This window comes from Vanessa cardui, chromosome 7, assembly GCF_905220365.1.
Source record: "Vanessa cardui chromosome 7, ilVanCard2.1, whole genome shotgun sequence".
Lineage (NCBI taxonomy): Eukaryota > Metazoa > Arthropoda > Insecta > Lepidoptera > Nymphalidae > Vanessa > Vanessa cardui.
Window position 1 is genome coordinate 5,682,966 of NC_061129.1, and position 23,441 is coordinate 5,706,406.

Genomic DNA, 23,441 nt, shown 5'->3' on the forward strand with positions numbered 1-23,441 from the left:
GGTAATGCGGTTAAAATTTGTAAAAATTATAAACGCCGTCATATGCAATGATTACGGATCGCACGGAACTCAAATTAATTAAAGACCTCGAATGTTATTAAGATTACGATTATTTTTAATATAATAGAAGGATTAACAGCAGTTATATTATATAAATGAAATATTTTGTAAGTTTTCCCGCTGTTAGAAGTGATAAAATACAAGGCAATTAAGGTAATAAGACACTTAAGATTAAGTGTGGAATAGAGCCTTTCACAAATTTTATAATTGAAGAGGAAATCAAAGTTTAAATACACTTTTATAGTATCTGCAGTCTTCCATACGTAATTAAAAAAAAAAAAACAAATTTTTTTTTTTTAATTAAAAGATTAATTGTAAGTTCGATTTCAGAAATCAAAAGTCCGCATACCATAAAGTGCGCGAGCGCAGTTCACGTTGGTGCGGCGTCGAGCGAACTCGTGCGTACAGTTTACGTTTTGAGTTGCCTATTGGTGTGTGATGTGATCTGATTGGACCACTTAAATCATTGACGAGGAGTCATCCTCTTGTCCTGTGACCTGGGAACGTTCGTTCACGTAAAATGGCTAGTACTCTCGTTGTTTTTATTCGTTTGTTTGTGTTATGTTTTAAAACATTCTTTTATATTAACGGAACGATCAAAGAGAGCGTTGAAAAATATGTTTAATATTTTGAAATCATAAAATTGTAGGTTAATACGTATCGATAACTTTGATTAAAACAGAGAATAACAACAACTGATTTGTGATTACCTTCTTTGATTATTCTGATTGGATTCGTCATAGTGTTAATGTGTTAAATTTAAAAAAAGAAACTCGAACTACAATGAAATTGCTTTGTGATATTGTTCAATCATTAGACAATAATTTATACCACGTGCATTTTAAGTTTCATAACATTACGCGGAAAATAATATTATAACTCATTAATATTTACTATGTATGTTTATGTACATAGATAAAAAGCTATCATAGTGTGTGCTATAAATAAAAGCTTAAGGTGCAAATATAATATAGAATACATATATAGAAAAAATCCTTCCAGTCAGTGGCGTAGCTACCGTAGGGCCAGGAGGTTCAGTGCACCAGGGCCCCGGAGTGCAGGGGGCCCACTAAGCTAAACCTTAAGCTTCTGTAGCTAGAAAATCACGACCCTGCGCACAAGATTTCTTATTTGGTATCTATAATTTTAAAGGGTAATTATTAGTTAAAGAGGGATGAAAAAGAGGGGGTGAGGGCCCAATTTTTTTTTTCTATGCACCAGGGCCCTTCCTCACCTAGCTACGCCACTGCTTCCAGTATATACTGGTATTAGTTAATATAAAAAATTGTCAACATTTTTATGTTTACTAATAATTGTGACATAACTGAGCCGGTTTTTAATATTTACTAAAAAATCTATTTGTGTCAAAATTAAAATTCATTTACGATAAGATAGAAAAATATATGAAAGTCAATTTTAATTAGCTCACTTGATATACTTTTGATTAAATAATAATTTACGATGTAAAATTGTTGCATGTATTTATTTAAACAAACAAAATTAACATGATATATTTTTATAATAATAATTAACCTCTAAAATATTAATTCTACGCATAGAGCTCATTTCTTTTTTTTAATATGTAAATGTCTCCATTATTTGGATTATGGAAAACAAATACAGAAGCGATTGCCGAAATCGGCCCAAAAGGGAGAAAATATCGCGTAACACAGACTAAAAAAATGTCGAGCTGGTAAATACAATACAGTTCTATTAATTGAGTAATTTCATCCCAAGTAAGACAATACACATTACACATCTATTGTTTAGTGTTAATGACATATTTCTTTAACTTCATAATCACGCGATATTAAGATAATGCAATAGCTAAGTTGATGACGATAAAAAATATATTAAATTCGCTTTCCGTCCCGGCTTCACAGGGTAGAAAAGGGGTCAATATAACTTTTAGATTGAAGAACATTTCTTTTTGTTTTTTTTTCGACTTTTAAGTTAGTATTTTCTGTTTTTCTCTACTTTATCGCTTGTAAAGTCTCTACCCTCTTCCATAATAGGCAGTTACATACTTTATGCAAATAGTACAGAAAATAAAATATAAAAATAAAACTAAATATATTTTTTTTATGTAAACGGTAACAATATCTACTTTTTTTACAATATATGAGTGCTTGTACGTGCGTGTGTTTATTTAAAAATCCGTCTTTGTATTTTGTATTTAAAGTAAGTACTTAGTTTAAATACAATATGCATAGTTTATAAATACGTTCCATAATTGAATTCTTTAACAGTTTTTACAATTATATTGTAGTTCGAATAAGTATCTATGTTTACTGATTTTAGTTTATAAGTGATAGGCTCGATTATCATACTGGTTAGAAACAAAAGCTATTCCAATGATAACTGCAGAGATAATTTTTTTTATTAAATTAAGACCGATGGTTCGAAGTATACAGTCTTATATAATCTGCGATAAGTTTGTATAATATATAACTGTCTCACTGCCACGCTACTGATAGTGTGTTTTGAAATGCATTTCCAATAAATAACGTTGCACTCTGCTTCAATAATTTGTCTTGCGGTTCATCCCTATACTTGTAAACAATATGCAGACTGACTTTGCGATATATATTTTACAAGAACATGAAATTTACTGCAATACGTTACTTATATAATCACATTACATACTAAATCCATTTATGTATAAATATATATACGTATATAGTTTTGATGCGATCCTATATATTAAACTTCTCAAAGTCTTAATACTCTTAATCAGTTTTTAGAGTATTTGCAACAAGTTCAATTCGACGGAATTTCACAGACCTATAAAATAATTTCTATACATTTCGTCAAACATACGTTACTGATGTTTGGGCAGAAGCACTTTTCATCAATAGAATTACAGATTGAATTACAATCTGAGTTTAAAGACAAACATATTTTTCATATGTTTTATCATTTATGGTATCAAAAATATTTGCTTTTACCAAAGAGGTCGTTTTATTAAGCTTGGTTCAATTACAATAATTTTGATAATAGTTTTGTTCTATACATTGAAAGATAACTTTTAATTGTATATGATTAATTTGAAGTTAAACTAAGGATTTTAAACCATTTCTATACCGTGTTTTAAATATAATGATTCATCCGTATTGCTAACCATATTTATCTGAGTTGCCATTGATAAAAAAAAAAACGTTGAAATAAATCTTATCGTTTAAATCCTTATAAATAAACTTATTGAAATGTCACAACTTTAATAACGTAATTTTGTATCTACATTATAAATATACTAATAGGCAATTAATATGCCATAATGTTAATAATGTTTAATGGTCGCTGCAATTCCAATATTTTAATTGATTAACTAAGTATAATTACTTATTAATATTTTTTAAGTATTTACCTGGTCTTATACCATACCATATACATTATACACGAATTTTCCAATACTGTGATTGATTTTTAATGTTGATTTAACTTCCGAATAGTGAAATCAATTTTAGCAAAGCTTCTGATAAACTCTCGCACCAAAAATTTTAGTTAGAAAACTAATTTATATTGAGACGATAAATATTTTCTTCTACTACATTATTTATTACAAAAATGACGAATAATTGACTATAATTTTGAAATTCCCGTGGTTTGAAGTTGATGTGAAACGAGTAAAAGCTTTAATTTACATGTATTCCGCATTTACAACAAAATATTTTTTATTCACGTAAGCTCATAAAAGTAAAGCAAAGAAGTAAATGTAAAGCAATAACTGTTCGGAAAGTAGATCCTACCAAGAATAACCGGAATGCAACAGTATAAATCTTTCCCGCCATTTTAATTACAGAGTTTATGTCACTAAAGTAAAATTACGTCAAGAACGACATAACTAGAAATTACATTAATTCTAAACCCATCAGAAAATAAATAATTATGTGCTTATTATAACACCGAATAAAATATATTCGTTTAAATCAGTAGGAAATCAATAATATAGTCGCTACTATTCAAAAACTTTTATATTTATAATATATAATAATAACGTACTTATTACACTTAATAGTTGAGGAATAGTTAGTTAAATATTTTATGTAGGTAACTATTTATGTACGTTTTGTTTGATATGCCTTTAAATTAAAATATATATATATTTTTATGATGAATTCGTTTACGTGTTTTAAGCAAGCGTATCAAAACAATTTCGATAAAAGTTCAAACTTAAGTTAACAGTTCTTTGTCCGACATTTAGGTTTGGCAAATGGTTATAAGGTTCACGTGAGACCGATAAAAAGTTATTATTATTTTATTAAAAACATAATCTCGACGCAAATTGACGGTCTGCAATTTTTATTTCAACATTGATATGCATAAGAGGTTTCTTTGAACCGTTATTCCGAAATAACTACGTATAAAAAGTTATTAATTAATTTGTATGATCGTGACCAGACGAATAATGCTCTTAAAATATCATTACATTTGTTAAGTAATGGCAGATGATTTGATTTAACGCGAATTATCTAAAGGTCATCACTATTACAACGGCTAAGGTTAAATTTAAAGACTGTGTTGTTTTTTATGTTTTTATAGTATGAATTTTATTATTAATAATGTCAAGAGATAATAAGGTGTAATTATTTAGTGTTTTTGCTTACAATTACCTCACTTGGTTGGGTTTGACTAGTACTGATATTCACCAGTTAGGTATGTTTCTACTCGCCTCCTTAAAAATGCTTGAAATTGTTAGCGAGCCAGAATATTTACATTTATTCGTTTCAAATTTCTTCCTTTTTTATTAACAGCCAGTATTTTCTGTCTTCGTAAAAAAATAATAAAAACTTTTTTTTTCTTACAGGAATATCACGTCATTTTCTTAACAGTGACTTTATTATGGAGTGTAACCGAAACAGTTGCGTCGCCCCAGAAGATTCAAAGGAGATTCACATTGGAGGAGCTGATACCCTTGCAACATGATTTCTTTCCCGAAAGGGTAGCGGTTGACTGGATTTCAGGTACCTAAATATACATTACTTAGTATTATATAATACAAACATATAAAAACATATTAAATACATATAATATAACTAGTTGTCGTCCGTAGCTTCGCTTAAGTTTTAGAGGTTAGTTTAACATTGATTAGGCAAAAAAGTAGCCTATGTCCTTTCTTGGAGCACAAGTTCGCTTCGTACCAAATTTCATCAAAATCGGTTCAGTGGCTTGGTAGTGAAAGAGCAACAGACATACAGTTACTACTTTCACATTTATAATATTAGTATAGTATAGATTAAGCCATGCGAGACCAATATAGATGCATCTATTTATTATCACAATTATATAAAAGGCAAGGACGTAAAAGTTGTGGAGAAAAAAATAAATGTAAATATATTTTATATGAAGCAATTTGCGTTATTTTTAAACAAAGGTCGACCGTAAAATATGCATTTGAAACATATCTCACATAAATTTGCGGCAAAATTAAATTATAACGTTTTTCTTGTATCTTTATTATTAGTTCATTAAACTTTTTCTATCAGATTATTAACATTAATTACATCTGAATTTGAAATAAAATACAACTTTATTTCCTGGTTTCTTTTTTATTATCTTTTTAATTTAAATAAATCTTTGATTAAAAGATTTTTAAGCATCACATAATTTTGTAGTACCTATTTATATACATAAATGTGTTTTAAAAACTACGATTTGATTTAATTTGATCTAGATTCGGAGTATATCATTGTTGAGCCCGGTGCGATTAATAAATATGACGTCATAAAAGACAGTTATGTTACGATATTGGATCAATCAGAATTAGTAAGTATACTTTTATACATTTGATAATTTTAATAGTATTATTGAGATCTCGCCGTTCATTTGTTATTATTATCTGTGATTTTGCAGCTTAACTTGAGCCGCTTCGCAGTCGATTCCTTCTCAAATGATCAAAAATACTTACTGCTGACTACAAATAGGAAAAAGGTGCGTTTTTAATTTTTTTATCGATCCTAGTCAAAGTGCGGTATCGCCCTCGTAAACGTTCAACATCGTCTTTTATAAATCTTTCTCAATAAAGATTTATATAAAGTTGAAACTCTCAGCTATCTACTATAATATGTATGTATAACAACATTTAAACTTTTCACTTCACTCAGCCTATGGGTGATCGCAAACCATTTTAAAATCCGTTGTATAGTTTAAAAGATCTAAGCGTACAGATGGCGAAAAACGAATATGTTTTGCGACAAACGAACTTTAAAATCATTGCAGTATCATAACGTTATATTTGACATAGATTATAATAATTATTTCATTTTAAAACAAACGCATAAAAATTAACTGCAAGATTAATGTTGTAATTTTTTTTAAAATGACTAATAATGTTATTTGAAGTTAAATTAATTATCTGCATTATATACATGTGTATAATATGTTTATTTCACACATACTCGTATTTCCATGATTTGCCTTATTTAATTAATTTATTACGGAAGTTAAGTTACATTAAACTGAATTCGCTCTGAAATTTTCGAGCGAGTTATATCGCTTTTAGAAAATTATTATTTGATTAATCATTTCTATGCTTGTTTGCGGAACGTGAGCTGTAATTTAAACTTCTTTCAAAACGTAACGAGAATAAAATTTATTTACATAAGAACTATTTACATATAGACCTTAATTATATACAATAATACAAATAGTTATTATAAATAATTATTAATAGTTCAAGCTGATAAAACTGTACTGTAATATACTGTATGTTACACGTATTGTAAATTTTATAGTTGTATAGTAAAAACTTCGTTAGTGAGCATAGTCAGCGGTTTTTCATTGGAACAAGCTTTGGAGAAATTCTATTAACAAATAAAGATTTTGACATGTTTCTGACTCGATTTCGATCGAACTTCGACTATCCGTTATAAATAAAAAAAAATCCGCTTAATCGTAACTGGGGTCAATTCTACTTATTTATATCACTCATGATCATACACCTCAAATATATTTCGATCCAATTTTAACTGAACCACAATTGGTTCCTTGTGTTGTTGGAATAGAAAAACGACGGAACGCTAACGATAAACTAATTACTTGATAGTAGAATTAGCACCTGATCGAAGGCCTTTCATAATAGACAGGGCCGGATTTAGGGAAGGGCAAACGGGGCAACTGCCCTGGGGCCTCCACATAAGTAGGGGCCACAAAATTTTTTAGTGAGTTAACAAATACCGAGATATAGTCAAATAATAATAATATTACTACTTAATATTTTAAAAGTTACCGATACCAGTCAAGAAATATTTACTGATTCAAATTAATAAAAGCTTAACCTAATCCATTAATCCATGATATAATTATTAGGATCTCCACGCTCCTGTTGGTCTAGGGCCTCCACTGCTTTGTGGCCCCAGGGTCTCTAGACCTTTAAATCCGACTCTGATAATAGAAGTCATGTGAAAGAATTATCTATCACTTAAAAGGTTTAATAGGAACTGCAAGTACACAAACAGTAGTATCTATATATAAATAGACCAAAACAAAAGAGGTCAATCTCTTTTTCTATTCTGTTTTTAAACCGATATACATTAACATAATAGAATAAAATTTCTTACTTCGTATTTTTAAATGTCAAGTAAGAAAATTAAATTACAAATATAAATCTAGGCGGAATAAAATAACTTACAAATAAAGTAGTACGCTGCATAGTACTTTAGTTTCGTCCATGGCCAAGTAATCCCTTCATTTTATAATTTAGCCGCTTATTTAAATGCCAACAGACAGACAAGAAATAATGGATAATGGTTTCTTGAACAGCTGTTCCGAACAAATCCGGTGATCTTGAGAGTAGTTGTTCCGCGTTCCGTTTGGATACCCAATAGCTTTTTAAATAAATTTACATTACAAAGAAGTTGTTTCATAATATTTAAGCTACTTTTAAATTATCTACTTGCGAAAGACGGTAATATTATATTATAAGTTATGTTGTAAGGTTCAATGAAGTAGTTTAAAACTATTAAGTTCGTTTAAATTTCAGGTGTATCGATATTCAAGTTTGGCGGAATATTCGGTGTACAACCTTGAAAATAAGTAAGTATTTAAGTACCATTGCATACATTAAGATGTTTTTGTGCAAGTTAGCTGCGTTCTACGATTCTATCGTCAAACAACAACGCTTCTTATTATTTTGTAACGATTTGAAAGGCGAGTAAGCGATATACAAGCATAAGAGACACCTAGATCCCAATCTTGGTGGCGTAATGACGACGTAAGGAATGGTTAATATTTCTTACAGTGTCAATTTTGAATGTAGCATCAGGTGGCATTTGCTAGACACTACCTATTTGAAATAAATCAATACAAAATATGTTTATATGCATAAACACTAAATGAGTTCTGTTTTTTCACCTGTGTTAAATATATAACCTCTTCGTCTTCATGTATAAAATAGGCTATCTTCAGAACTGCTGGACTTTCAATGGCAGATAGCTGATATAATAAGGAGTAACTTAGGCTAAAAAAAATAACTTTTTTGTTAAATTCAAACACGCATGAGGTCACAAGTACAGCTAATTTACATAAGAAAATTGAAGTGTATATTTGTAATATTAAAATTACTGCGTATACGTATTATTAGTATAACACGGTTTGTCTGTCTGTTTGTTCCCGCTTAAATTTTATATGCATGAAGAACAATGGTTGACTAATAATGGAAATATTTATGTAACAGGTCAATCGCTCCCATAGGCAATGGTTCCTTACAAGTTGTGGTATGGGGCAACGGTCACGCGCTTGCATATGTTCAAAATAACAATGTGTATTACGTGCCTGATGTCGCAAATCCTTATGAAGTAATGGCACTTACTATTGACGGTGTACCGGGTAATATTTATCATGGCGTCTCAGACTGGATTTATGAAGGTAAGTCATAGAATTATTTGACCTAATTAATGTTCTTATCAAAGATTAATTATTAATAATTTTAAAATTGATAAGAGGATGGAATTATGGTTTATTCAACTTAAGATATAGAACATGTATTATATAGCTTTATATATAAACTATTTTATTACAAATACAAAAAAAAATAATGGCTATGTTTTTCTTTCTATCATTTAGAGGAAGTGTTTAATTCCGCTGGAGCAATGTGGTTTTCTCCAAACGGAAGTTACTTGGCCGTGGCTACGTTCAACGACACCGAGGTGGAATCAGCTGTTTATCCTTACTACGGAGAGCCTTCCGAATTCGACAACCAATACCCTCTGATGGTTCACTTCAAATATCCCAAGGTTTGTTTGAAATAATAATTATTGATATATCCACTTCTATGGTTTAAGATTTTTCCTTTACCTAAAAAAAAATCTTACGTAAATGAAAATAAGGTCTAATTTACGATGTAGCCAGCCGTTCATAAAAAAAATAATTTTGTTTTATTAACTAGCATTTGTTTGTCAGGCAGGTCGTACCAACCCAGTTGTCCAGCTACGGGTTTTCAAATTAAGCGAATCAGTGATCGAGTCAATGATAATACTAGCACCGGTCGATATTGTTGGATTGGATCACATATTAGGAAGAGTTAACTGGGCTACAGATAACAATTTGGTTGTGCTATGGTTAAATAGAAGGCAGAATGTAAGCGTATTAGTTAACTGTGATTTGAAACAAAATAAATGCAATATAATGAAGCATGTGACTGAACCAAACGGGTGGATTGATATCCGTGAACCATTATTTGACAAAACAGGAACGAAAATGTTGGAAATTCAGCCGTTACCACACGGAGAACAGAGGTTCATGCATCTTGGTCGTTTTGATTTCAATACGATGCAAACTGAAGATTTGAGTCCAGGAAATTCAACGGTTACTGAGATACTTGGGTGGAATCTAGATGCGGATACTGTGTATTATATTGTATCTCCAGGTACAGAACCGTGGAAGAGACAATTATGGGCTACTACTGGTGGTAATGCAAAATGTATTACTTGTAAAAAAGCAAATTGTCACCAAGCCGATGGAATGTTTTCAAAGAGTGGCAGTTACGCTATTATTTCATGTAGCGCTATAAATGTGCCCGCCATAACATACTTTTATATGAGTCAGGTTTGTAACAATTATCAATAACTCATAACTATTTAGTTACGTCACATTAAGACGATAATAAATGTCAAAACATTAATAAGCCTTATGATCCGATGTATAATTGCGGTTGGAATTATACTTTCATAAAAATATTTTCTATGACGACTAACTTTAATTTTATTATGAATTCCAGAAAGACACATTTAAAACTTTAACAGAAAACAAGAGATTGGCTCAGAAATTAAAACAGTACAAGTTACCCATGGCTCTATTCAACATGATTCCATTAGAACAAGACTTAAAGTCAAACGTCAAACTACTTTTGCCGCCAGACATGGAAACAGGAAAGAAGTATCCTATGGTAGTTAGATTGTACGCTGGGCCTGGGACTTCTAGAGTTCTAGATAGTTATGATTTGGGTAATATAAGTGTTTTATATTATGCACAATAGCTAATTCCAAAACGATGAAGGAATAAAGATAAACCTTACATTTACTACGCTATATTTTTGCAAACAGTTCTTCATTAATATATCTCATTATAACAAAACATTATTCGAATTAATGACTTAAACAGATTTTAAATGTCTTACAAAAATCCGATAACAGCTTCGACGAAATTAAAAATGCTATTATCTTACAAATCCATGCTGACAGTGATGGTTATATGTATGATTTCGCAAGATCTTAAAGTCTTTTGTGTCTTTACTCGTCACAAGATTGGAATACGCTATAGCTATTATAGTTAATAGTTGTCAGGATTATTAAAAAAAATTTAAAAAGTACACTGAATTCTTAACTTAATCGACTCCCATGTCTTAATTGATGTATATATTTTTCAGAATATTACAATATGTACTTAAGCAGCAATCGGAGCTTCATAATAGCGTCTATTGACGTACGGGGCTCGGGAGTGATGGGCGTCGAAGCGATGCACGCCGTCAACGATGCTCTAGGGACAGTGGAGATTACTGATACCTTAGACGTGATAAGGTACTATCCATATTAAAGTATTCCATTGTAGAAATAACATCGATTAATCTCGCTTTTGAGCAAATAGTTGCTCTGAGCAGGTGAAGTGAACCAACCTGTTCCAAAACAAGTTGGTGGACAATTGAAGTTGTGTCAAGATCTCAAGAGATCTCTCGTAAGATGCTTTCCGTGAATTACAAATTTATCACTGGCGCATTCTGAGGTTGGAACCCACAATCTTCAGCTTCCATTCAAATCGCCGAGCCACTGTTCCATCTTGGATAACAGCATGGAATGTACTAATTTGCCGTTAAATGCCGCTGATTGCCGTTAAAATATATTTACGCTACATAATTATTCCATTCCTTATCATAGAATTACATTTTGTGCAAAACGTAAACAAATAACGTGCAAGTAACCCAGATTCCACTTGACATAACTTTGTATGTGTAAATATCGACGTTATAATGAGTAAAATCAGAAATGAAAACATAATATCATTATTTAAGCTATTACAACATGATCTAAGTTCGCGTAAACGTTGTGAGCACCTGTTCATTTTCCGTAATAAATGTGACCTATATATTGCCCAGGGTATCATATAGAATATTAAGTTTCATTAGCACAGTTATTCATGTAAATACGTGGTATAACTGCAGGTTTTTCTTATATATAAAGTTTATTTTGATTTCAATTTGAAGTATATTTTACTTACTAAGGCGCGCCCCTCCACGTTAAATTATTAGCGTGCATTTTTTGAATGACGCTCGTGCTAACAATGTCTTAGTGTGCATGAGGCTACTAAGAGTCTTGAATCTTCATTAGAAGAATTTGTTTAATTTATTTTATTAATATTTAATCAATTTAATGTAGAAGGGAACATCTTCGTGAGAGAATGGACCTATAATTGAGGACATTTATAGAATGGCATTTTTTTTTGTGTCTATACCAATTGTTATGAATAAAGTTGATATTTGTGTGTATCTTTTATAGGCGCTTAGTAAAAATGTACTCATTCATCGATCCTTATCGTATCGGCGTGTGGGGCTGGAGTTATGGTGGCTATGCGAGCACCATGATGTTGATCAAAGATGAGGAGCAGACGCTCTCATGCGCCGCTGCAGTCGCGCCCGTCACCTCCTGGCTCTACTACGGTAATTATGTGGCTATTTATTCATTTTAACCATTTATTTTACATTACGTAATCTATACATATAATAAAATTGGAGCTGTTCGTAATATTACAATAGCCCTTTGTAACTCAATGTACATGTATGTATACACGGTACATATACCCAAATAACATCTTTTACCATTTTTGTCTGTCTGTCTGTCTGTCTGTCTGTTTGTTTGTTCCGGCTAATCTCTCGAACGGCTGGACCAATTTTGACGGGACTTTCACTGACAGAAAACTGATATAATAGCGATTAATTTAGGCTACAATTTTTTTTTTGTTAAATTAAAATGCGTGTTAGGTAAGTATAGAGCACAGCTGGTTTTGAAATATTTCTACTGATGCTATATATGTCAATGACAAAATAACATAATACTATTTTACATACCAATTACTGTCGTCGAAAACCATCACTCACATTTTTGGTTGTCCTGTCAATCTTTTGTTATGCTAATGTAAAACAATTTTAATATTGTTGCAACTCAATGGAAAACGATTATAGAGGCGAAAATTACGTGTTGCTATATTATATAGTATGTCTGAAGAGACATTTTACTTATAGTAGCGGCACTCTATGATGGCCGTTTTGACGTTTGCCCGCTCATGAAGTTTCGTATTTATATAGGGTTTGTTTTTTGATGAGGTATACTCGTACTATCCTCGTACATCGTAACCTATACTCGTTTTATTAACCAACTTCTAAAAAAGGAGGTCATCATGCCACATGTATGTATGTAACATTGTTAGAATTGAATTATAATTTCGTAAAATAATCCATTTAGGCTTCCAAGCACGTGTGCTATATTATGTAAGTGTATGTTTCTATTTATGTTTGTGTGTTTGTCCACGAATTTATCGTAAACTTAAAGTCGTATTGAGATGATCATTTTCAATTTAAGTTAGGTGCACTTCAACTAGTCGACTAGTCATAGATATATTATATATTTTATTTTTAGTTCACTAGCTGTTTCTAACTTTTAAGTCGGCGTATTTTACTGAAGGTATTAATTTCGGGATATTTTCCATGTTTTTTATTTTTGTTCGGTGGAACTCGATATTTCGACATTATCTACGAATGTCTTGTTCACGAGACTATTCGGCATATTTTTTTATAAATTATTTATTCTTAATTATTTTATTTATCACCATCATAATCACGTCTTTATAATTCGGTAGTCCTGTACATTATTTAATCAATTAAATAACGTACCATAAATTAAAATTAAAAGTACATAAAATCTTGTATAATATTAATAAATTTAATATAGCTAATGGAAAATAGATATATTTATATTATACGTTAACGAAATTAATTTTCTGTACCGGATATAGGGGAATTAATTTGTATATTTTTTTACATCAATGAAAGATTTTTTTACTAAAGAAAACAACGTCGATGATAGCACGTTGCAATAAAATAGCAGCAATTGAGATTGATTTGTTAGAACGTTTTGAAAAAATCCGTGCCAGTCCGCGAAATTGATCAGATCTTTATGAAATGTTTACCTTCATAAACAAATCTATTTGTGAAATCGTTTGTATGTCAATATAACAACCAAAATAATCTATCAAAATAAAGGTATTACTGTGTAATTCATTGATGTTTTTTTAATATATTGTAATGATATTTTTCAATAATTAGAATATAATATTGTATATAATAAATGATGTATAATACGTCTTCACACTTGGTGGTAGGGCTTTGTGCAAGCCCTTCTGGTTAGGTCCCACCCACTCACCACGTATTCTACCGCCAAATAACAATACTCAGTATTGTTGTGTTCCGATTTGAAGGGTGAGTGAGCCAATGTAACAGGTACAAGGGACATAACATCTTAGTTCCCAAGGCTGGTGGCACATTGACGATGTAAGGAATATTTAAATATTTCTTACAGCGTCATTGTCTATGGGTGATGGTGACCGCTTACCATCAGATTGCCCATATGCTCGTCCGCCAACCTATGCCATAAAAAAAAACATCTTTTCTTTTAGTAGAATATATAAGACTAATTTTAAATCCATACAATGATTTACAGATTCAATCTACACGGAGCGGTATATGGACACGCCACAAAACAATCCAGAAGGTTATGAGAATTCGGATTTGATGAAAGTAGCCGAGAAGTTGCGCGGGCGCCGGTATTTGATCGTGCACGGTACCGGCGACGACAACGTCCACTTCCAACACAGCATGCAATTGGCTAAGAAATTGCAGAGAGCCGATATATCTTTTGAACAAATGGTATTTAAAAATAAACTAAATATTTTTTATCGTGGGTTATTCTGATTACTAATAATGCAAGGGAACCAACATCTACAACGAAAAATTAAATTTAATGTCACATGTTATGAGTGGGTCCAGTTATTATGGCGAAGTCGAAATAATTGAAATGATGATTTAAAAGTGCTTGTAAAAAGCCTACTCGAATAAATTATATTTTGATTTTGATTTTGTTTACACACTTTTAGCGCCCATAACAATTAGTTTTTAACACATTGAAAACTTGGTTCTACATTTTGACAATAGACAAAAATAATAAGTTCTAGCAGATTACATACAACTGGTGTTTAATTATTTACATTTTGGTTACAAATAGGCAAAATAGCAATTACCAATTTAGTACTTGGTGGTAGGGCTCTGTGTAAGCTTGTCTGATCGATACTACCCGTCAGATATCATACGCCATACAGCAAAGATTATTATTGTTCTGTACCGTTTTGAATTGTGAGTGAGCCAGGTTATGGGACAAATCATGCTCAGTCCCCAATGTTGGTGGAACACCGCTGTTATAAGGAATGCTTCATATTTATTACAGCGCCGTTTGACCGTCCTATAAAATTAAAAAAACAGCTTTTTATGTAATCTTTGTGTGTTTATAATCACTAATAAATCATATTACTTTATATTTTTAAATATTTAAAAACCTTTTTGATCTTAATCAGAGACAATTAATAAAACGTAAACATATTTTTTTTATTAATTTGAAAGAAACTTTGTCTGTCTCTTTGCTAGTCTTTAAGGGCTAAACTACTAAACTGAATTTGATAAAAATTCTTATGAAGCAAGCTTGAATTCCTAGCAATGACATCGGATGCTTTTTATCCCTAACATCTGACACAACTACAAAAACGCACGAAAGATAATCGTCATGTTTTTGCCAGCATATAGCAGATGGCATGAATGTTGTCGAATAAAGCAACAAGAACGTGTTGCTTCGAAGTAAAGACACTTATTAAGTAACCTCAACCATCTCAAGTAACTTGTCATCTTATTTTTTTTTTGTTACAGAGTTACACTGACGAGAATCACTCCTTGCGGGGCGTGAGTCGACACTTTTATCACACGTTAGACCACTTCTGGACGGAGTGTTTTGGATAATTACTAAAAGTATTACTTAAAGTACAAGTTAAGACTGTGATTACTGACTATTATAGTTTGTGACTCAATGAAATTATTTATTTTATAGCGACATCCATATTAGATATATTTATATAACAACTGTACATTCTTAAAGCTATTTATAGACTATTCACTTAAAACATTAAGAATAAATAATAATTTTGTGAATGTATGTATTGTCGGAGATACCTATTTGTATATGGAGAATTATAATAAAGAGATAAGATTTTAATATGCTTATTTTTTCCCACACTTTATTGTTGAAACTAGTAATTAGTATCGTGTTTATTATAATAAAATATTAGCCATGTAGTTCTTTTAAAAAATGTATATTTACCACTTAATTTAAAATACCTGGCGACAGAGAAGCGGTGCTATTATTAAAAAAAACTTTTTCTCCGATAAGTTAGCCATAGATGCCATTGTTTTGCTTTTTATATCATTAATTTAAAATATAAACTACTTATACTATTTAAATCTGATAGTAAAGACTGACACAATTTAAAAACATTGAAATAAAAGAAATAATATGTATGCCCTTATTGTACCAGAATACAACACTTAAAACGTTAAAATATATAATCTTAAACATTACCTAATAAATATGAAATATATTTTTTATTCATTAACCAAATATAATACAATACATAAAATAAAAATTAAAAACAAACTCTGAATCGCAAGGCAAACGTTTTGCTATAAGTCAGTCCACATGTGACGTTGACAATAGAAGTTTCAAAGAAAATTTATAGTAATCCATATGAAAATTATACGTGAAAAGTATTTCAAATCGCTCATACAATGGCAAAGGATACTAAAAAGAAGGTATATAATACGAATACTTAATTTTTTGAGCTGTATAAAATTGATCTGATAAATTTTTGTATACTATCGCTCTAGAATGACCGGCAAAACTCCCCCAACATACGATTGTGGTCCAGACTTGGAAGATCGCGGGATATGCGCCGTAGATGCATGCGATCCTGATAAATGCTTTCCTGAACCTCGTGTAGTTATAATAGGAGCTGGTGTGGCTGGACTGTCTGCGGCGGCGAGACTGTCCGAACGTGGCATTAATAATATTGTCATATTAGAAGCATACGAGAGGTATGTAGAGGTAGCTCTAAATTACAAATCAGTTTACAAAAGTCGTTCTATTTTCATGCTAACACTTAATTGGCTTATAATTATTTAAAGAATTTAAAGTAATGAAAAAATTTAAAGGAAAACAAACTATCGTGACATTTCTGTTTTAGACCCGGTGGTCGCATACATTCTTGCTGGCTGGGTGACATAGTAGCTGAATTAGGAGCAGAAGGCAAACCAGAAAATTTTTCATCTCACCCGATTTATTCAATGACTGCTACCGAGACACCACCACGTCCTGGCGTACCCGGGGCAGAGCAACCTAAAGGACTCTTAAAAAAAGTCGTATCAGAAAACATGGCATTGCCACCCACAATCACAGCTTATTATAAATTTCGCCAAATAGAAGAAGAAGCAGCAACCATTTTTTGTCTCGGGGGAAACAAGCAACATGGCTCTTTAATAAACTTTATGAGTTTGCGCATTCAACAGGAGCTACATGAATATCCCGTGGAACAGCAACATTATGCCGCCAAAATTATGTTTGGTCTCACTCATATGTTACGAGCTCGATGCAATGATGATACAGCGATGTTATGTGCCGATCATTCGGGGTGTTATATGAATATGCCTGGTGGAGATGTACGCGTTCCATTAGGTTTGGTAGGTATACTGGCACCTTTATTAAGACAAATACCAGAAGGTACCATCCGCTACTGCAAGCCAGTTAACTGTGTCTATTGGGGTACAAGTCAAAAATCAGGATATCGTGCAACAGTATGTACTACCGACGGTGAAGAATTTCCGGCTGATTATGTTATCGTAACCGTTTCTATAGGAGTCCTTGGTGCTAATTCTGCAAAAATGTTTTGTCCAGCTCTTCCAGCATCGAAAATTGATGCAATGAGATGTTTAGGATTTGGTTACTGTAATAAAATTTATTTGGAGTACTGCAGACCTTTTTGGTTTTGGCACAATGGAGATATAAATTTTACATATAGTCCTAATAGCACAATATGCAGAAATGATTGGACACGCGGTGTGCGGAAAATACAGGCGGTACCTACAAGTAAACATGTGATAAGTGCACTCGTTTTAGGAAAGGAAGCATTAATGATGGAGGGACTTTGTGATAAGGATGTAGCCCAAGGTATCACCGATCTCGTAAGAAGCTCGTCTGGAAATCAATATGTGCCTTATCCTACAAACATATTGAGATCACATTGGACTAGCGATCCATACTTCTTGGGTGCTTTTTCATATTCTTGTCAGTGTACAAATGGTGAAGCACAGAGAGCCTTAGCTTGTCCGTTACCTGGACCTAGTGAACCAATTCCACCAATTCTTTTATTTGCGGGGGAGGCAACGGTAGCTGGCCACTTTGCGACCGTCGATGGAGCCAAAATAAGCGGTATACGAGAAGCAGAAAGAATTGTACAACTGACGGTACGATTTCAAGGCCCGCCACTTCCGGCTGAACAATCTATGAGTAAAGAGAAGATAACTTGTAAGTCATGAGGATTTATATTGTTGTTTTATGAAAAATACAATCAAGTGACATGTGACAATAAATATTTTATGTATTTATAAACTTTCTTATTTTTAACTTACACTTATGTTACAGCTAACAGATACCTTGTTGTGAACGAATTTTTGCGTAACTTGGTCTTGAACTATTATGATTCGGATAGCATAGTATAGTACGACACAACTTAGATGTCGCATCGGCAAAATTCGTAAAACCGATCATATCCGAATTGAGAACGCTATCCCAAGTTATCAATATTTATTTCGCACGCAAATATGATCTTTGCACAAACGTTATAACTTGTAATATCATGTGACCTAATATATTCGTCAATTTGACACATCGATTTACATGCACTTGCATTCTCTGATGCGTGAATCTATAGCGACGAATGGCGCTATAAGGAGCTATTTCTATTGGTTGTGTAAATCAGCAGTAATCGATTTTATTTTCATCCCATTGCATTTTCCGATGCTACTTCTAATTTGTGTTGAACTATAGTTGTATTAGTTGTACAAATTTTAATATGATTACTAGGACAGGATAACAAAGTTATAAGATATGGTAGAATATAATGAAGTCCTTCGTCGAATTATAACAAAGAAACTTAAATTAAATTAAAAAAAATTAGTTCTTAATATTTTATTTAGTTTTTTAATTATTGTTCCACTTTGTTATCTACAGAAAAATATACTCGGCAATTAATCTGCTCGACGGTTATTTGTACTTACGAAATCACCTTAGAGCTAATAACAAAGCAAGAAAGTGCCAATTAACCTTTCAACAATGCACACTTGTATGGTTTAAATTAATAAAATATTAATTGTTAAATTGATCTTCTTTGGTTTCATATACAGAAGTTATTATTATCATCTCAAAAATTGAGTTGTCATTGGGTTTTTGTGGAGATTCCAGCCATTCTGTCTATTTACGGCTTCACGTCCGTCCGTGTGTACGTGTTGTCGCTTTGTATGTGATAATATTTTTTGTGTATGATATCTTATGACCGAATTAAGTGATTGAGATCCGCGACACGACACGACGTTTAGAACATTGAAACTTAGACCCGATTAGATGAATTGTTTGGAACCGTTCAAACCTACAAGCCAAACTGAAAAATAGATCAAAATCAAATGGCTTTAAATATCAAACTTTTTCTCACGCAGCTTCGATATTTATCAATCAATTGATTTTTAAATTCTTTATTAATTTTTTGTGCAAAATATAGGAATAAGTACTTATTTTACATATTTTTATCTAAACAATATTTTTATTCGTATACTTATTAGGTACTCTTTAAGGCTTTTATTTTTTATAACGATCAAAAATGAATAAAAAGGTATACATAAGTTTTGATAATTGTTATTGTTAGCGCTTTGAGCTCGATAACGGCAAGAAGTTGTAGCATCCCTACAGGGTCAAGCGCTCTCTTTGTATATAATCACTCCATGCATTCCTTCTTTTCATCCTCTCGTGATAGATTTTCGTATATCAAATTTTAAGTTATTGTCTTTGTAGATTGTGGAACGTCCAAGCCATGTTTCAATACTGTGCAATTTATATATGGAATGGGATTTATTTAGTCAAAATCTCCATCCACATTTCCTTAGGAGTTATTTATTATTCATTAAAATACGTAAAAAATATATATGTATATAGTAATTAAAAATACTGGATGTAAAATATGCAATAGCTAACTTAATAGCTGCGTTATTGAGTTGGACTTTTTTTTTTTCTCGCTGGAAAAACGCATTACGCGCTTCCCCCACGTGATGGAAAGTGGGGGGGTGTGTGGGATTCCCCGGAGCCCTGAACGCCGAGTGCGAACAAGCATACCGGGTTTACCCACTAAAAAAACCAGCGGTACTCTCTCCGTCTTTCGGCGGACGCCACGGGATCGCTTACGCATGCTACCGTGACGCCCTGACGGTCGGCCCGTCTATACGGGCCTCCAACAGCTAGGGGGGATTCCCAGGGTACTGGGACCCCCCCTGGTTATTGAGTTGGACTAAGTTTTAGTCAAATTTTGATACTTGTTACGGAACTTGGTGTTATGTTTAGTATTGATGTTTGGCATGTAGTCACAAACTGTTATAGCACACAAATGTCCAGAAACATAATGGATTAATTATATTATAATGAAATTACAGTGATTAAAGGGCAGATTTTTTATTTACGAAGAAAATAAACTTATGGCAAAAGCCTCATAATCGCTAATTTTAAATAGCATAACAGAATGTGTTTTTAAAGAGAAAACATGTACACATTTCCTTGGGTTTTTATTATTATTAATTGATAAGCTCCAAACTCTTTTAATAATAAAGAGATATTTGACCTAGTTTAACAATATTAAATCTTCAGTTATTATTTTCATTTCTTATCAAAATAGTTCTCACTACTATCACGTAAAAATATGTAAAGAATTATGCCATACAATTTCACAAGATATAAATAAAAATCTACATAATAAAATTCACAAACGTTCAACATTTGCTTATTATAATTTAATAGCTATCGTGGTGCCATCCAACTTAACCCCAATTTCAAAGTGCTTTCGTGGCATTGTATGAAAAAAAATTAAAAATAAGCCAATGTTTAAAACTTGGACATTGGAGCCAACGCATGGCTTTGCGGGTGATAAATTGGGTCAGAAGAGAACAGTCGCATTTATTGACAAGTGGATGTATAAGATCTTATAATTGTCCTTGAATCTATACATGCTTCCATGAGCATAAGACCATTTTATTTTAATAGCCATGTCGCGTATTTATTTCCTAAACTCATGCCATACTTTTAGTTATGCGTGTGAACGTACAATAAATTTGAGGTACGAGCAGGTATTAATTCTATGGCAGTTACGTTTTGGGCATGTTACTTGAATTACCGTTTAGTTTTATTTCTTACTTACATCGTAACAAAATTACAAGGTGTGATATTTCCTCTCATTACCAAAGAACTGGGAACTGGCACTCGTTTAGTTGCGCATTATTGCATTTTAAACAAAGCGACTAAAATTCTCTTTGCTGGCAATGAGTTTGTCTGGCGCTCGACTAAGGCGCCGAAATGTCGGCAAGTGAACCGAATAAAGCATGGTTTGGCTTCTCCCTCGATGATAAATCTATAGTCCACTAACACTATACTTACTAAGTTAATGAAAATTTACGCCTAAAACTTTCCATGAAAACATGCTTAGGAATGAAAACGAAATAACTGTTATTTCTGTTATTTTCTTTTAAAATAAAATCGAGAATAATTATTCCATAAATATTCTCAGCGCGGTAGAAGTCAATGTTGAGAGTACAGTTCCGCTGTTTAGATTTTCACTGCGACCAAATTTTCCTCGTGTTACGACGACTATATACGGCTATTTTGTACAATACTTCAAATATTGATTTGTCTAAATACACTCTAACTTCGAATATTATTTATATTACGTTAAGCTTTTTTCTACTTGGTGGTAGCGTTTTGGTAGGTTATAGTCACATAGTATTGTTGTTTCAGGTTTGGATGGTAAGCCAGTGTTATTATACGCACAAGGGACATAACATCTTAGTGCCCAGTGGATAAACGCGATGAGGATTGGTCAATATTTCTTACCAGTATCTATAAACAGTGGTGACCGTCAGGTCATTTTTTAGTCCATTCACCTGCTTATATAAATAAAAAAAGTGTTCACAATTATTTGGGAATTCCAAAAATATCCTGATATGTAGAAAATGATCCAGCTTTATTTATCTTATTTACCGAGGAATGCTCGATGTATCACTTCGGGAAAACTACGGATCTCATCATCCCGTACACTATTACAAGTATTAGATTACATCAGCTTTGTACATTGAACTATTTATAAGCAGTAGCGATAAACAGGATTAATCTATTTGTAATTAAAACATACCATGAATAAAATGTATTCTGTATTTACTTACAATTAATTAAAATTGTCAGTTTAATCTAAATTGGTAAATATTTATGTACCTCAGATAAAACGAGGATGAGTACGCGGTTATTTTAACCGATGATTGCGGGTTCAAACCCAGTTGGACCACACATTATTTCCATGTTTTATTTTGTATGTATTATTCATCTTCTTCTCAGTTGTGAATGAAAACATCGCTAAGAAACCTGCATATATCTAATTTCAATAAAACTCTGCAACATGTGTATGCACCGACTTTCATTTCCAGATGTGGGATAGAGTTAGCTTTAAACCTTCTTATAACACTGAGGGAAGGGTTAAGCTCAGCAGTGGGTCGATATAGACTGTTATATTATAATGTTTATTAGTTTTTATTATCGTTAATCATTCAATCATCATTCTTTCCACAAGTCTACTCGAAAAAAAGAGAACACATTTTATACGAACTTTAATTAAATCGGTCATATAAAAAGAAAGTTCAAAGTGAGTAAAGACGAAATCGATTTAACCAAAAGGTAGACTAAAATATTTTCGAGTGAAGCTTCGTCTCAAATGGCTCTCGGTTACGGTATGTGACATAAAAGAAAGCAAGCAGCATTTTTCTCGGGATTAGTCTCGGTTGCATTGTATCATTAGTTTCAATACGGCGTCGTAATCGATAGCAATCCAGTGTCGGATTACTAGAAATATAACAATTCTTCTAAGTATTTGTTCTAGTACTTATATCCAAGTATTTAATTATGTCTCTTGCTTAAATAGTTTTTTTATATACAGGCTAAAGAAACATAACGTATTCCTTTTAATGAGGTAATTATTATTTTATGTTTCGCAGATTTACTTCTTAATAATTAAATAAAAATATTTGAATCAAGACAAGTACCTCATTTAAAAATATTTTGGAGTATTGTATCCAAAGATAAAGTCAAGAGTGAGTGACACGGAGGGCATTAACATCGTAGCAATGTGACATGGGCGGGCGGCGCGCGCTTGCCTCGAAACGCGTCTCTGCAGATGGCGGGTTGCGGGAGCACGCAAGAAATCGTCGAGACAGATGCGTGACGCAGCGCGCAGGACCGGCCCCCCGCGACACGCGGTGCGTGCTACCCCCGCGAACCCTGTGCTCCGCACAAATCCTGGCAAAAAACATCAATATTCGTAGGGTGCGTGAAGCTGCAGCGGTGGCAGGTGGTCTCGGCCGGGCAGCTCGGCGTGCAGCGGTGCGGTGGTGCCGGTGCAGGCGGTGCGTGGCGCGCGGCGCGGCGGCGCGGCCCGGGCGGCAGTCG

At 32.6% G+C, this 23,441-nt stretch overlaps 2 protein-coding genes across 2 annotated transcripts; both read left to right on the forward strand.

The window, feature by feature from the left end:
- Positions 1 to 416: 416 nt before the first annotated feature.
- On the forward strand, positions 417 to 15,860 carry LOC124531178 (venom dipeptidyl peptidase 4-like). The gene is made up of 13 exons (XM_047105664.1): positions 417 to 583; positions 4,868 to 5,024; positions 5,735 to 5,826; positions 5,914 to 5,991; positions 8,042 to 8,094; positions 8,735 to 8,925; positions 9,124 to 9,293; positions 9,460 to 10,104; positions 10,277 to 10,502; positions 10,925 to 11,075; positions 12,048 to 12,208; positions 14,265 to 14,470; positions 15,518 to 15,860. Exons 1-13 carry the CDS (start codon positions 581 to 583, stop codon positions 15,605 to 15,607), a joined length of 2,223 nt encoding a protein of 740 aa, XP_046961620.1. The 5' UTR covers positions 417 to 580; the 3' UTR covers positions 15,608 to 15,860.
- A 469-nt stretch (positions 15,861 to 16,329) lies between these two features.
- On the forward strand, positions 16,330 to 18,298 carry LOC124531269 (protein anon-37Cs-like). Its single transcript, XM_047105780.1, has 3 exons — positions 16,330 to 16,453; positions 16,529 to 16,735; positions 16,885 to 18,298. The coding sequence occupies exons 1-3, from the start codon at positions 16,389 to 16,391 to the stop codon at positions 18,230 to 18,232; spliced, it is 1,620 nt and encodes a 539-aa protein (XP_046961736.1). The 5' UTR covers positions 16,330 to 16,388; the 3' UTR covers positions 18,233 to 18,298.
- The last annotated feature ends 5,143 nt before the right edge of the window (positions 18,299 to 23,441 follow it).